Source organism: Petaurus breviceps, unplaced genomic scaffold (assembly GCF_028583685.1).
Source record: "Petaurus breviceps papuanus isolate PSGF00001 unplaced genomic scaffold, PetGlider_PUasm1.0 90823, whole genome shotgun sequence".
Classification (NCBI taxonomy): domain Eukaryota; kingdom Metazoa; phylum Chordata; class Mammalia; order Diprotodontia; family Petauridae; genus Petaurus; species Petaurus breviceps.
The window spans coordinates 19352466-19368432 of record NW_027187352.1 but is presented as its reverse complement, the minus strand read 5'-3'; the positions used below and the strand labels follow the sequence as shown (position 1 = coordinate 19368432).

The following is a 15967-nucleotide window of genomic DNA, read 5'->3' as shown; positions in this document are numbered from 1 at the left end:
AAAATAATAACAATACCTTCAACTATCAGATGGGGATAATAACAGTACTTACCTCACAGGAGTGTTGTGGGGATTAGCTGAGATATTTTATAATGCATCTAGAATAGCACCAGGCAGATAGTAGGCACTATATAAAGTTATTACCTTCTCCATTGAGTACTGTATTTTTCAAAATGCCTATTTTGAAATTGACCCTACTTGATATATAAAGTAGAAAATTTATTTACCTGAAACTTGGATTTATTATGTCCCATACAGTTGAGAAACAAAATCGTTTCTAAGAACACGTTTACATTTTCTGTTTTGGTTTGTTTCATGTTTAGTACGTGGTAGGTACTGCCACAGCTTTATTTCCTTTACTGTATTACTATCCTGGCTTCATGGTTATTATTTCAAATTATACTATTTATTAATAGTAACTCACCTATGGCTCTTTTTAGGTTTTACAAAACATTTTCCTTATGATGACTTTGTGTAAAATAGGTGGTACACATATCCCCATTTTATAAATGAGGAGGTAAGGTAAGGCTATTAGGTTATTTACTGTGTCCAAGGTCACATATTTTCTATCAGAACCAGGATTTCAGTCCAAGTCTTGTATCTAAAAATTCGTTGTTCTTTCAGCTCATATGAAGGGTAAAATGCTTCAGCTATCTTGTTTTTGAAATCCTTAATTTCTCACATAATAATCATTGTCTTGTTGCAGGTTGTTTTTAATCCCTCATATTGTCTTGACCATTATTTGGTAGTCCTTTAACATCTTTAAGAAAAAGAATTTGCTTTACAAATTTGCTTTTCTCTTGAGAAAACTGTATTACCATACCACTCTACCCTTTCTCAACCAAACTCCTTGATAAAAGCTGTCTATACTTATTGCCTTCTCACTCTCTGCTTGACTCTTATCTTGTCCCCTTATCACTTAGCTAATACTATTTTCTCCAAAGTTAGCCTTTTCTCAGTCTCTCAATTTCTCTGCCCTGAGTCCTTTTCTTTTTCTGTTGTCGCATTGGTGACCTCATTAGTTATGATGGGTTCTGTTTTCTGTATTAAGATGACTCTCATCTCTATATCTAAGCCGTAATCTATCTTATGAGTTCCAGTCCTAGGTTACTAACTGCCTAGTAAATCAAATTAACTGGTTCCATCAATTAGCAGTCATTTATTAAACAGCAACTATGTGCTATGCAATTTGCTAGACACTGGAGATTTTTAAAAAGCAAGCTAAATAATCCCTGCCTTCAGGGAGCTTAAATTCTATTGGGAGTGTCAATATATGTGTAAATAAGTATATAAATAAATACAAGCTAAATTTTGGATGGAGAAATGGCACTATAGTAGCAAGAGGATCCGAAAAACTTTGTTTAGAAAATATCACTTGAATATAGTTTCAAAGGGACAAGTCATTCTAATAGCTATAGTTGTAGTAGGAGTACATTCCAGGCATAGGGGACAAGCAGTCATAATAACAATGGAGATGGGTGATAATGTCATGTGTGACAGACAGTAAGAAAGCCAATTTAACTATACCATAGAGTGTAGAAAGGGGAATAATGTATAATAAGGTTGGTAAAGTTGATCAGGCCAAGTTGTGAAAGGTTTTCAATGCCAGACAGAGGAGCAGCTTATATGTGGTCCTAGCAGCAATAGGGAAGCATTGGATTTTGAGTGAGTCATGTGGTTAGACTTGCACTTCAAGAAAATCATTTTAGCAACTGTGTAGAAGATGGATTAGAGAGGGGAGTGACTTAAACTGAGCAATTAGGAAACAATTGCAGCAGTCAAAGTGAGATGTGATTATGTCTAAACTAGGTTGGTGACTATGTGAATGGAGAAAAGAGAATAGGTGTAAGAGACATAAAGGTAAAAATTACAAGATTTGGCTTCTCATTGGATGTGTGCAATAGGCATCTTAAGATTAACTTGTCCAAATTAGGAGTCAGTATCTTTTCCTCCCAACTCCAGCCTTTTTGCTGAAATTCTTGAACCCTAAAGGAACTTTCATTGTTCTTCATTTCTCAGGTTTACAACATCAGCATTATCTTCAATTCCTTACTCTGTTTCATCTCATACATCTAATCAATTACCATATCTTGTGGTATGTCTGTCCACCACAACTGTCATTGCCATCCCATTTTTGCTCCTCACAGACCCTCTACACCAAAATTAGTTTTCTTCATTGCCAACCATTTGATGTTGAGCAACTTTGAACTTAGGTAGGTTAGTCCTTTAATGATGGTCTTTTCTTAGAGCCCATGTTCTAAACCTTGCCAGCTTGACAGTAAGGTTAAGAACTCAGGGTTGCCTCCATGCTAAATTTATATAGCATTTTGTTTACAAATAATTTCACAACAAGCCTGGGAAATAAATAGTGTAGGTCTTATTCCCATTTTGCAGAAAATCAAATTTAAGCCTCACAGAGACTATGATTTGCACAGGGTCATATGTTAAGTAGAAGTACTAGGACTCAAACCTAGATCTGATTTACAAGACTATTGCTATTGCTGTCTTCATTGTCAAGAGCTAAATTTCCACGTGGCGAGCGTTATGTATATCATGTCTAACTTTTTGGAGCAACAGTTTGTTGTGTTCAGTGATTTTATGCAGAACATTAAATGATAGGGTAGGCTCTGGAGATAGTAAAGTATAACCAATCTCTAATACCAATATATTGTTTGCTTTAGCACAGTATCATAGGATTAAATGTGTCAGGAGAATGATTGTGAACAAGATGTTATATGGTGAGCCACTAGGGCTGCCACTGGGGCAGCTGGAAATAGGATGAATGATACCTTCAAAAACAGCAGTATAATTATGTTATATAACATAACTGATGTGTAATAATCATGATCTAAGATGGGATTGCAACAAGAAAGACATCTGCACGTAGTTATAAATGCAATTGCCACCACACTGACTCTGATAAGTATTAGTTGCATCAAACCATACAGTAAACCCTTTCACATGTGTACATTATAGAAAACAAACATCTTATCTTCGTTCTTTCCTCCCAAAGGAACAACAAAGGGAAGTGCTGTTTAATAAATGATTGCTAATTGATAGAACCAGTTAATTTGATTTAATAGGCAGTTAGTGACATAGGACTGGAACTCAAAAGATAGATGAGGGCTTAGATACAGAGATGAGAGTAATCTTAATACTAAGTAATACCATCTTCTTTAAATATGGAAGACTGGTACATAATATTGCTTGTACGTTTATAGGCAAATCCCACTTATATTTTTATTCTTCCAAAATGGTGTGGTTACGAATTAAACCTTTTCAGAAGCTGAGTTGTCATTATTTCAAAATGACAGACTATTTTCATGTTTTAACCTTCTTATTAACTGTCAATATTTGGCAATGTGGTCTTGACTCTGCAGGCAGCCTGGCAATGTTGATGCCAAGTATTCTGACTTTGGAAGTGAAATTTGATGGTCTAGATAAATATCTTTAAAGGGAGTTTTAGAATTTTCCAGTAATGCATATTTTGGTTTAAAGCACAAATTCCTTGTTGGCCCCATAATATATGGGAAAAATTATTTAAAATAGCTTCTGATTTTATCAGTCATATTTTCAGGTTTGGCCTTGTATTATTCTAGCCTCACAGATGCTGTGTTATGAAACAGTGATGCCATGTCCATTTTTGTTTTTGCAACATACAGTATATCAATAATGGAAGTTACATTTTTTGTGTCTCTATTTTCTGTAAAGCTGAAATAATTTCTTTTGAGAATCTTCACTTTATGTTACTTGTGTGAAAACTCTTTTCTCTTTCCTGGAAAATGAACAGAGACCTTGCATGCATTAATTTATTTCTGAAATATAAGATTTTCTGTTTAAAGATCAGTTTGTTTCAGGAGTCAACTAGGATTTCACTTAGAGGAAATAATACCAGCTCTTAAGATCTATACAAGAGCATTCTGTGGTTATTTATGAATCTGATAGTTTGATTCATGGTAAGCTTTACTTACATATCTTTTTTTTTCTGAGAGGCAAATCAAATGAGTTAATAGTGTGTTTCACCTTTGATTTAAAGATCCATTTCAAATATGCAGGTCAGATCCCATTGCAGCAAAACTGACTGAACATTTGTTTCGGTACAGTGAAAATAATTTGAAATGAATAGCCTTGAGGGTTGGATTTTTGTTTATAGAGATTCTTGTAATAGTATATGTACTATCATTTTATCTCAGAAGCAACTTAGATGTTGGCTGATAATTCATGGATTATAAAAGGTAATGGTTTTTTTTTAGAGATTTTACATTTTAATATAATTCCTTGGCCTTGCTTTGTTTCCTTACAGACTTTCCCTTCATATTCATTTCAAATGCTCAGTAAGACTGTAATCTTTATTCTTTTAGTTAAACTTCACAAAGTTTTCAAAGGCCTACCAACCTAATTGTTAATTTCTACATGGAGACCAGTTTTCACTATGCTTTTTTGCTCACTGACCTGGCCCCATTTAGCTCTGCCTGGCTTTGACAATAGTTGTGCTATTAGTATTGCTTTCCGTTTCTTCCTTTATCGGATCCTCTGAGCTGCCAACTTTTCAGTTCTCCCTTGGATTAGAGCATTATGGTACCTGTTGTGCTGATGCTTCAAGATAACAGGCAGCCATGAAAGCCAGAGAGAGCCTTAGAACTATATCTGCTGCTGCCTATTCTCTCACCTGGGCATAGTCTTGAAGATATCCTTATCCTTAGTAATATGGAAATGGTATATGCTTATGTTAAGCAATACTTTCCTAATTTCTCTCTTTTCCTATCAGTTGCTTTTTTGTTGGATTCTGTTTTTCATTTGAAACATTTTGTCAAAAAGGTAACTTCATCTTCAACATGAGTTCATCAGTTGTAAGCATGTTTGACTTTTAAATACAAGATGGTAAAACTCTTGAACATTAAGAAGACAAAAAGATGGTCTTAAATTCAGAAACTTATTAAAAAAATAATATTGCCTAAAAAGAAATTCTGATAGCAAAACACCATAGGAAACATGAGTTTTTTTTTTTCAAATGTTATGTATGTTCAGGGAGATTAATAATTAGAATTACTAACTGAAACAAGCAGATATTTCCGTTTGGAAACCAAAGGGGGAGAAAACTAGAGTATGGAATGTAATTGCATTGAGTACTATTTTATCATCCCAGTGATATTAGAGTTCCCTGTTACTGGAGGGAGGGAACAATTAGAACTTTGCTTCTGCAAAACTGTCCCTCTTTGGGCTAAAAAGAGTTGCACATATAGACACACGTATACACGTGTATGCATATATATGTATTTTATATTTTTGTGGGGATAATAACAGGATCCCTAAGCAATATTGTGTTGTATTCTCCAAACCATTATAACTATGATTGTTTCTCTTTCCTATACTGTCTCTGATCATTACTGGACATCCTACAATGAAAACAATATGTAGATTAGGAACTAGAATAATGAGTGTGACAACTCAGGATTTTGTATGCCTACAAATTGAGCTCTGTATCCATAACTCTGGAATTTTTGAGATTTGCTCAAAATTACCAGTGGCTTCCTATCCTGCCTTACGGCTTTGGTTTTCTTTTTAAAGAAGAGTAAAAAGAATGACAATCAAGTCTGAACTATGAGCTTTTGAGATTTATAATCCATATCCTTTTTGAATATTGAGGTATAATTGACACTTATTTTCAATTAATCAACTTGGATTAAATTAGATTGATAGGAGATCGATGTAACAAACATTATGATATTATGTAGGAAAGAATGAGCCATGCTTAGCAGGAAGATGGCTTAAAGTTAGTTATATACTTGCTCCTTGTATTTGGTTGATAGACCACACAAAGTCATTAGGATTAGGGTGGAGGATTAAGTTGAAAGTGTTTACCTTCCTCAGATGTTTGTGCTAAATAAAGCTAAAATTTAGGTTATAATTTGAAGAAGTTAGCCTATTGAAGAACATGTGAGAATAGAAAATTTGAATACTTAGGTCTATAGAGTTGACAGATTCTTGATAATGTGTCTGAGTTCATTTAATTTCTTTAGTTTACATACAATATAGCTAAGCAATAACAAAAATTGTCAAGAGAACTTTTTACATAAATACAAGAAACAAAATCAGTGAACCTCAGCTTTGCATTTTAGTTAAAGTACATGGGATATTAAATTAAATGACCCTCCCAAGGACATTTCCAACCCTTAAGATTGTGTGGTCCAGTTGAAGGACATTCAAACCAAGAGGCAGGAAGAAGGTCGTATATTTTAATATTTTATAATTGTGGTTTAAGGGACAGTGTTTTCACTTTGAGAAAGGAGAGAAATATTTTTCATATCCTGAAGCCAGACTGAATTTTGAAAGAGTTTATATACAACTCTGATGTACTTAAAGAGAAAATGGCTCCATCTTCTCTCATTTTGGTGGGGATGAGGGAAGGAGGGAAGGGAACAGAGAGAACAACCCTTATCTTAATAAGAGGTCAACTTATGTTGACCACTTAATGGCAAAAATAATTTTCCTTTTGACCTTCTGTAGTTAGAAGCTTGTTTTCTGAAAGAAACATGCCATTGGATATCCTTTCACTTCACATATCACCAAACTTTTTGTTTTACTCCCATTTTCCAAAGGCTGCCTTTATATTTATCAAAGTCAACAAACCAAAACCACTTCTTCTTTCATTACATTTTCTACTTTCATGTTCTGTCATTCTGAGACCTTTTTTCTTTCCCTTTCTCTGTCTTCTTTCCCCCAGCTGTCTGCAGCATCCAGTCCCTCCAGTCACAGTCCTCACAGAGCTTCAGGAAAGGACCCTTTTGCAGAGCTCTCTTTGGAGGATTTCTTATAAAACACTTTAGGTATTGGCTTGTTGTTGGGGGAGATGGGGACTCTAAGAAATATACATACATAATTTTTTTAAATGCCATTAAGCACAATTCTCCCCTTCTCCATTTGTTTGTTTCTTTAAATTTTCTTTCCCAAAATAAATGAGGAAACATTTGGGAAAGTTCTTTATTATAAATGAAAAGTATGAAATTGTAACATCATTCTTCATGTCCAAATAACATTCATTCATCACTTACAGTAGATGGTTGGGTTCATACAGCATTACAGCATCCTATAAAAATGGATGGTCTAGACCATTGTCTTGAAGGAAATAAAGAGAGCATTGCAGTTTTGGCAGATTATATTAGATCTTGGTTAGGAACAAATTTTTAGTCGTGATGTTTATATAAGATCATGGCTAATTGAAGAGTTCATTACAAGAATCTCTGAAGGATCACTGTTTTATGTGTGCTTCCTACACTTGTTGGCATCATTTTCCCCCCTAGTATTGTGTAAAAACAGGTGGGTACTTGAAAACCATAAATAATAGTGTTAGATACTTAATCTGATGGGGTTTTTTTGTTTCCTGGGAGATTATCATTTCTAATTTGTATATACCTGCTTGGGAACTTCGCACTTGGTAGATTTTTCAGCAGTTTACTAGTTTCTTTGAATAACAGTTTTAAGGACAATGCTAGGTGTTTTTTGTTTTTGTATTGAGTGAATGAAGTTGAAAAATATTTATTATTCTTTCCAAATCACTTTAATTTCCCTAAATGTAAAAAAATTTATTTAGTGAACATTGAATTTTAGTTTTTCTGTTGAGGCTTTAGAGAGAAAGTTGGAGGATTTAAGGGATGTGTGTGTGTATCTGAATTTTATTATTTGATTAGTTAGAAACACTGTTCTAAACCCCCCACCCCAATAGAACTGAAACAATGCAGTTTTTGTTTTAATTTAAAGATTTTCACGTTTTGTTTTAATTGAAAGATTTTCTGAATTTGTAATAGAAATGTACTATTATAAGATTTTTTTCTTAAGTGTCAACGTTGTGAATTCTTTCTCTGATTAGCAAGATAATACTTACTTTACTTTACAGCCTGGACTTCTGATAAGCATACTATGAGCATGAAGGACTTCTGATAAGCATGCTATGAGCTATTCTGTGACAATTGAATGCCAAAGGTCATGAAACGTTTTTATTTCTGTGGAAGGATCCTGTAATGCCATTAATTAATTTTAGATTTTTCTAATTTTTTTCTAGATACAATTTATGTAATAATCCAGTGGAAGAGAATGGAATCATTGTTCCAAAAAGACAAGTGCTCAAGCAGCAAACCCCTACTTCCAGCAAGATCCAAATTGCTGTCTCGTAAACTCTCCTCTCTTCCATTAGAATGCTGCAGGAACTCAATGAGGGGCCCCATGACAGCAATTGGGACTAGTCTGTAGGAGAAAGCATCAGTACAGTATAAAGCCAAGAATTGCCATGATTTAAGACTAAGATCTGTCTTTTTGGTGACTAACCCTTCAGTTCTTTCAACTCCTTATTAATACCCATAATCATAACCTACCAAGAGAAGCCCTTATTCAGAAAGTGTGAAATTTGTATTTGGAAAAGCTGTATGGAATGAAGAGCTGTGTGTGTCCTTGACTGTAATTTAACAGGACTCTTTTCGGGGATCAAAATCATAACTCTTATGCAGTACCTTTCTTTTCAATCTTCAAATGTAGAAACAGTAACTAAAATTAACTTTTCTTTAAAAAAATTATATATTCAGTTTGCAGTAGACATTCCTTATGTATTTGTATTTATTTATGATTATCAATTTAAGTAACATTAATATGGTATCAAACCTCCTTATGAAAATGAGTATGGATGTATACAGTATGTTTGATTTTATCCACAAGAATGATTCTGATTCAGAATGCTTTTCAGCTGACATACAGAGCACTAAATATTTTACAGCAAGTCCATAGATATGAATCTCTTAGAAATTCTCAGTCTGTATGGGAATTAGGGAAGAGTTATGAATGCATTAATACGTATAGTCAATTCTGTGCCTAGATTTTGCAAGGGAACAGTTCGCTGACTAGGAAAAGCACTACATTTTAAATTCCACATTAGTGCATCTGGAAGGAACTTTATTGCTTTGTGCTTGGCATGTCATTATTCTACATTTGACATTAGGGCCTCTCCAAAATGAATGTCAGAAATTGCTTTCACTTTAAAGACTTTCCTTCTTTTCAGTAAAACTCTAGGAGGTATTATGTGGGGGGAGGGCAAAATCCTGGAACCTTTCATTTGGCTTGTGCCAGGTTTATGATCATGTACCTTTTAAATAAGGGAAAATAGTGTCTTTACAGATGTCTAGCAAGAGTTTAGTTAATGGAGAATTAAGCTGCACTGTTGATCGGTGCTTTGTGTAAATACATCTTAACATTTGGGTTGAGAGGGGCCTTAAGAAGGACAGTCAGTAGTAGGAAAGCAATTCTATACATGAGTTAAGCATACTTGTTGCATTGTCTCTGCAGATTCTATTTTTGTTTACAATATTAAAATGTATGTTAGCAAAAATGGGTGGATTTTCAAATAAAATGCAGCTTCCACAAAACTTTTGTTACAGTATTTTGGTCTGAGGTGTTTGTTTTGTTTTGTTTTTTTCATTCTGCTCTTTAAAATGTGTGCAGTTGATTACTTTGCTCATATAATAAAATGTCAACTATTCAAATTTTAAATGTCCAGGAGTATAGTACAGTTCTGCATTTGTGGCTACATTCTGGACTTTTACTGATAAGCCAAATAACCCATTAAAATGAGTAGTTGATGTACCTGATTTTTTTTTTTATCCAGAAAAGGTAAAGTTCAAGAGGAAATATTTTTCTTTAAATTGATATTTTATGATTGAATGTAACAAAGGTGCCTGAACTAGTCATTGGGAACACTGGTAGCTTTGGAAAGGGCAGTTTCAGTTGGGTGAGGCCAGAAGCCAGAATGCAATGGGTTAAGAAGTGAATGAGAAGAGAAGTAGAATCAGTGAGAGTACCTAGTAGGATTGACAGATTGGGAAGGAGGAAGATGAAACCAGAGTAGGACTCGTAGCTTGGGAGAGTATTAAATTAGGAAGAGATTAGAATCCACAGTGAGGAGACTGTATGTATGATCTACCTAGGTTTAGGTAGAGTGAAACATGAACAGAAAATTTATGATAGAATATTATGATTGGATAAAGGAATTTCATAATTCTTTATTATGAAAGTAGAATACAATGATGATAAATTCAAAGGTCTTTATGGGTGTTATGATACAATAAGGGAGGAGGTCATGACGATTGAGACTGAAGAACTGGGAGGTTAGAATGCTGAAGGAAAAAAAAAAAAATATATATATATATATATATATATATATATATATATATGCCTCCTAGATTGAGTGGAGGAATGAATGAAAAATTAAGTTATTTGCTATATGTAAAACACTGAGCAAAATGATTGGAATACAGATTGAAAAACAAGATAATTCCTGATAATAATAATATTAATATAATATAATAAATAATAATAACCTCAAAGAGCTTACATTTTAATAAGGGGATTTAAAATGGGCAGCTAAATAAAAAGCTAACTGGTGCGTGCAGTGGATAGAGTGTTGGTCCTGAAGCCAGGAAGACTCATCTTCCTGAGTTCAAATCTGGCCTCAGACACTGCTTATGTGACTCTAGGCAAGCCACTTAATCCTGTTTGCCTCATTTCTTCATCTGTAAAATGAGCAGGTGAAGAAAATGGCAAATCACTCAGTATCTTTGCCAAGAAAACCCCAAAGGGGTCACAAAGAGTTAGACATGACTGAACTGAACAACAATACATATAAATAAAAGTATTCAGCTACAGGGTGGATGGTAAGGCACAATGATCCTTAGGATAGGTCAACAAAACAGATGATAATGCATTTTATTTAGTGCCATTTTCATTGTAGTTTGATGACAAGAGTTGGGATAGAGAACAAAATAGTAAGTCAACTACTGAACTTCTTGACAAAGGAGAGAAAATGACCTGTGCTTGACACTGTACTAGATCAGGGATCTTTTTTAAAAGACTTAGAGAAGTCATATAATCATAATAGTATCTGCTGCTTTAAGATTTGCAAAGCAACTTAAGTGTATTCTCTTTTGAACTTCCCAACATCTAAAGGTGACTTCTACAGGTATTATCCTCATCTTACCAGTGTGGAAACGGAAGCTCACAGAGTTTAAATGATACGCTTATAGTCACAAATAAATTACATAAGTTGTATAGAAGTCTTCCTGATTCCATTTCCTGGAAGCTGCCCATTATATCACTCTACCTTCATATCCCTGAGCACCTTCAGGTACAACTGCTTAAACATTTCTAGCCTAAACATATTATTTTAAACTTTCTGTAAAATTGATCTCCATAGGTTACCAGTGATAAAAGTTTAGGTCCCATGTTTTTTGGGGCACCCAAACCCATTACTAGGTGGGACTCTGCTATTTAGAATCATCTATAATATATTTTTTAAAGGTTTCTGGGTACAGCTAGGTGGCATAGTGAATAGAGCACCAGCTGTGGAGTCAGGAGGACCTGAGTTCAAATGTGGCCGGCCTCAGACACTTAACACACTTACTAGCTGTGTGGTCTTGGCAAGTCACTTAACCCCAATAGCCTTGCCTGTCCCCCTCTAAAAAAAAAAAGTTTCTGAAGGGAAAAACTTCTTTATTGTGGCCCACCTGGGTTTATCAGAAGTCGAATCCTGCCCTATTTTAAATGGTGACATTCTATTTGACATGTTACCAAATCAGAACTACTTCCTGTCTTCCTTTCCTTTAGACACGTAGTTTGAAAATTTTGATAATGGCACTAAAAATAACACCCGCATTCTATTTGGGGAAATGAAATGAAAGACTGTTAGTATGATATTCTAGTAGTGATTATTATAGCACTAATGTACATATTGTGCAATTTGTATGTAGGTCTTTTCATATATCTGCTTTTGACAAGATATAACTTGATCTTGAGGAAGAAGAAACTTTCTTGATCTTAAGTCGATTGTCAATTTAGTTGATTGTTGAAGTAGGTGGAGGGGAAAGGCTATGGAGAAACTTGGTCTTTGTTGTTGTTGTTAAACCACCTCATTCCAAAATATATACTTATTTATTTAATCATCAAGGACTTACATATCATAAAGCTATTTGAAAAGCTATATTTAATGTCATATGGTCCACAAGATGACGTAAGTTTTCTTTTTATAAAATTCTCGACCTATAAAACCTCAAATTAAAAAAAAAGTCATGAAGCCAGTTATGAAGCAATTATCCCTGTATTCACAAGATCAAAAGAATCTTATAAGATTACCCAGAAAAGTCTTATTCATTAAACCATGAGAGCTTTAATACTCCAACCTAATTTATTTAGCATCCCTTCCCCTCCAGCAGTGAGCACAAGCATTTCACAGGCATGTGAAATAGAATCTGATTGTAGGGATCCCATATTAATAGTGACTCCTCAATTTCCCTAGTTCTGTAAGACACTGATTCTACCCAGCCACTTAAAGAAGGAGGGAAGAAAGGAGTCATACTGCATGCAATACTTAAGAGCTACAGGATAGATGGGAAGGATGTTGGCCTAAGGGAAGTAGGACTGGATATGCACTAAGAGCCAGTCTTCTCTCCTCAGGACAGGGAAACAGACCTAGCCAGCCCTCATCTCTCCCAGTTCATGAAGTCTGGGACTTACTAGTGAAGGTGAAGAATCAGGATTCCCAAAGGCAAATGATGAGGAACACAAGACAAAAAGCTAACATGCTAAAAGACCTAGCTCACAAGCAAATAAACGAAGAGAGGAACACAAAGGCAAAAGACTGAGTAAAATCTGAATAACGAAGGCACAAAAATAACCCACATATAATGTGAAGGAAAATAAACCTATAGACCCTGTATTTAAAATTATATGCCCTTCTCAGAGATCATGAAACAACAACAAGAAACTTCAGAACAGTTAAGAAGAAAAATAAAACTTTCAAAAGAACAAAGTAGGGATTAAGGACAGAATTTAGAGCTCTCAACACAATGTATTCTTATCACTGTTACTCTTCTGCTGGTTGGACAAATCAGGTTTCTGATTTGTGCCCCAATTTCTCCAATTGTCCAGTACAAAGTACTACCTACATCCCCTCTGCTGCCCTGGAATGCCTAGCACAAAATCATTAAATCACTGAATTCTTGGAGTTAAAATAATTTTAAAGGGACATTACATTTTAAAGAACCAATAGAATAGGAAAAAGTGCATACCTGACAGAGTATATCAGCAAAAGCAGCTCTGAGAGGCAGAAGAGTAGAAACACAGTCATACTGAAGCTGATGGGGATTAGTGGCAAAAATAAAGCAGCAGCGGTAATGCTGTTAAAAGTATCTATATTTATACAAGCCAAAGCAACCGACTTGTAACACAAGATGTATAGAGAACTTAAGAATCCTAAGTGTCTGATAAAGAACACCACAACTTAATAAACTGAATGCCATAGTGCAATAAATGCCAGAAAAACTGCCACACAAGGTCTGAACGTGGACAACAAAGCTTCATTTAAGAGAATCCACAGTTTATCACCAGAGGAAAAAAATAATATGCCTCAAACTCTACTGCTTGTAGTTGATTAACAAGTTCAACAACAAATTGTTGCAAGTGATCAAAAGAGTGACTTTCAAATACGAAAACAATATAATTTCAGAACTCAGGACCTTTATTTAGAGAATAGACATTTAAAGTTCACCTTTGTCATTGATTACCTTTGTAAGTTTGATCAAGGCACAATTTGGGGGGGCTTTAATTTTCTCGTAAAATGAAATAGTTGGACTAAATGGCCTCTGAAATGTCCCTCCAAAACAATGATTCTGGGTAAGGGACATATGATTATCCCACATTTATGAGAAATTGAAGGAAAGAATGGAAAATTGTACTCCAAAAAACAGTGGAACTCAAGATAAAATCCAAAATAATACCTTGTAAACCTGAGAGATGAAAAAATAGACATTCGACAAATTGAGGTATCATAGCAAAAACAAAAGTTGAAGTCAGCAGTTTGAAAACTTGTAAACACTTCTCCCAAAACAGAAGCAGAGCAAAGGTAATATAAGTGCAGTTATCAAGGAAACAAACCTAATAAAATCATAGATTCTTTAAGTTTTTATAGTTTATTCTCAAATAGATCTAGGGAGGTTTAAAAAGGTAGAATGACAAAAGGAGCTAAGAAGCTAAAGCTCTAAGGGAAACTTTTAGGTAAAAGAAACAAATTTTGAAGAGTTGAATTAATACTTTATGGACTAAATCTGTATTCTCTTAGTGAATTAGTACCTTTTGTTGGAAGAAATAGTAGAGTGACAGGTTGTGTGAATGAGGAGTTAATCATGCTCTCATACAAAATCCATAGGTGAGCAGTGAAGAGACATTAATTTCTTTAATCTCTCAACAAAAATAGGGGAGAACACCCCCAGGAAAGGGTGAGACTAGAGTGTGTGTGTGTGTGTGTGTGTGTGTGCGTGTGTGTGTGTGTGTGTGTGTGTTGACAGAGAGAGAGAGCTGCACAATAAACAAGCCTTATAATGCTGCTGCTTCTGGCAATACTTTGCACATTAGGAGACCACATTCTGTCAAAGGGTTAATACCTTGATGGATAGCATCTCACTGCAGGAAGATAGCTAACACCCAAAATGGTAGGGAGGACATAGAAGCAGAGGTAAGATGACAGCTTAAGAAGTAAAGACTGATCATGGTAAGGTCAAGTAGTAGGTTAGGACCTAACAGTTCGGAACACAAGGTGGCCCCTACCACACAGTACTATTTCCATCTGATACTGCTTCCCTCATGAATTGCCATTTTAAAGAGTAGTAAGGCCTGGGGGGGGGGGGGATAGGGAGAGTTGAGGGACAGTAGAAGAGAGGTTAAAGTAAGTTCTATAAAATCAATAATAAATTGGATAGGAGAGGGGGCTCAGTCCTAGTACATCAAAAACTTTACTCCTGATAGAGTAGCAAAAAGGCAAGTTTTGATATAGCCCCTGAACGACAAGATAAAATTCAGTGGGACCTGGAAGCAAAGAGGAAGAAAGGGAGTAATACAAATGACACCTTGGGAAAAGATGCAGTAAAAGAAAAATGCAAAAATAAGTTGGAGGGAAGATTTTGAGTGACCTAACTGGGAAAAGAAAAGGGGGAGAAAAAAATTCAAAGAACTTAAGGTAGGCAAAAGACAGGATAGGGAGAAAGCCTGGAAAATAAAAGCAGCAATGTAATATGAGCTAAACTAGTCTTAAAAACAAAATAAAGACCTAGAAGGAGGGTATAAAAATGATACAAAAGAAATAGAGGAAAATAAAAGCCTAACTTGTATTGAATGTATTGAACTAACCATTAAAATCAAGAGCAACGAGGGATAACAGTGCAGCAATATGTTGTGTCCAATAAATAGCTAAGAATGAATAAAGATATACAGAACAAAAATTAGGTAGCAACAAAATTCACCTTGTACACGATTCCAAAATGACTTATAACAACAACAAAAGATTATAGGAGACTTTAATGTTTTTTCTACCAGAGGTACAAAATAACAAACACCCCATACTATGAATGAATGCAAACCAAAAAAATAAAAATAAAGAAACATAAAAAATCTGCTAGAGATTTTTTTTTTGCTTTTTGGAGGGTGTAATAAGGTTGGAGTTAAGTGACTTGCCCAAGGTCACAGGGCTAGATTTTTGTGTTAAGTGTCTGAGGCCGGATTTGAACTCAGGTCCTCCTGACTCTAGGGCCGGTGTTCTATTAACTGCACCACCTAGTCACCCCCTGCTAGGGATTTTACAACTGATTTAAAACATATTCTGAATGGAAACATTAAAGAACATGCATTTTTATCTGTGTGACCCTGCACAAGTCACTTTAAACCTGATTGCCTCCAAAAAAAAGGACATGTATTTGTTTAGCATCATATGATACCTTTGTTAAAATATATTATGTGCGAAGACACTGAAAAAATATGAAAAAGAAGAACGTGTATTTAATATCCTTTACAGACACTACAAAAAGTCATACGGGAAACATAAGCCCAAATATACAAATTTCAGTGGATTCTTGATGCTGGCCCCTGAATAGAAAGTCATAGA

General features: G+C 34.9%; 1 protein-coding gene across 17 annotated transcripts in view; it reads left to right on the top strand.

Moving 5' to 3' along the window:
• PICALM (phosphatidylinositol binding clathrin assembly protein) overlaps positions 1-9424 on the top strand; it is a 133729-nt gene extending 124305 nt beyond the window's left edge. For 16 of the 17 annotated variants that reach the window (XM_069071013.1, XM_069071029.1, XM_069071022.1 and 13 more), the window contains 2 exons: positions 6725-6827; positions 8060-9424. In XM_069071013.1, the coding sequence (XP_068927114.1) occupies positions 6725-6817 (93 nt within the window). In that variant the 3' untranslated portion in view covers positions 6818-6827; positions 8060-9424. The remainder of the gene's footprint in view (positions 1-6724; positions 6828-8059) is intronic. The other variant, XM_069071017.1, reaches the window with a different exon arrangement.
• The last annotated feature ends 6543 nt before the right edge of the window (positions 9425-15967 follow it).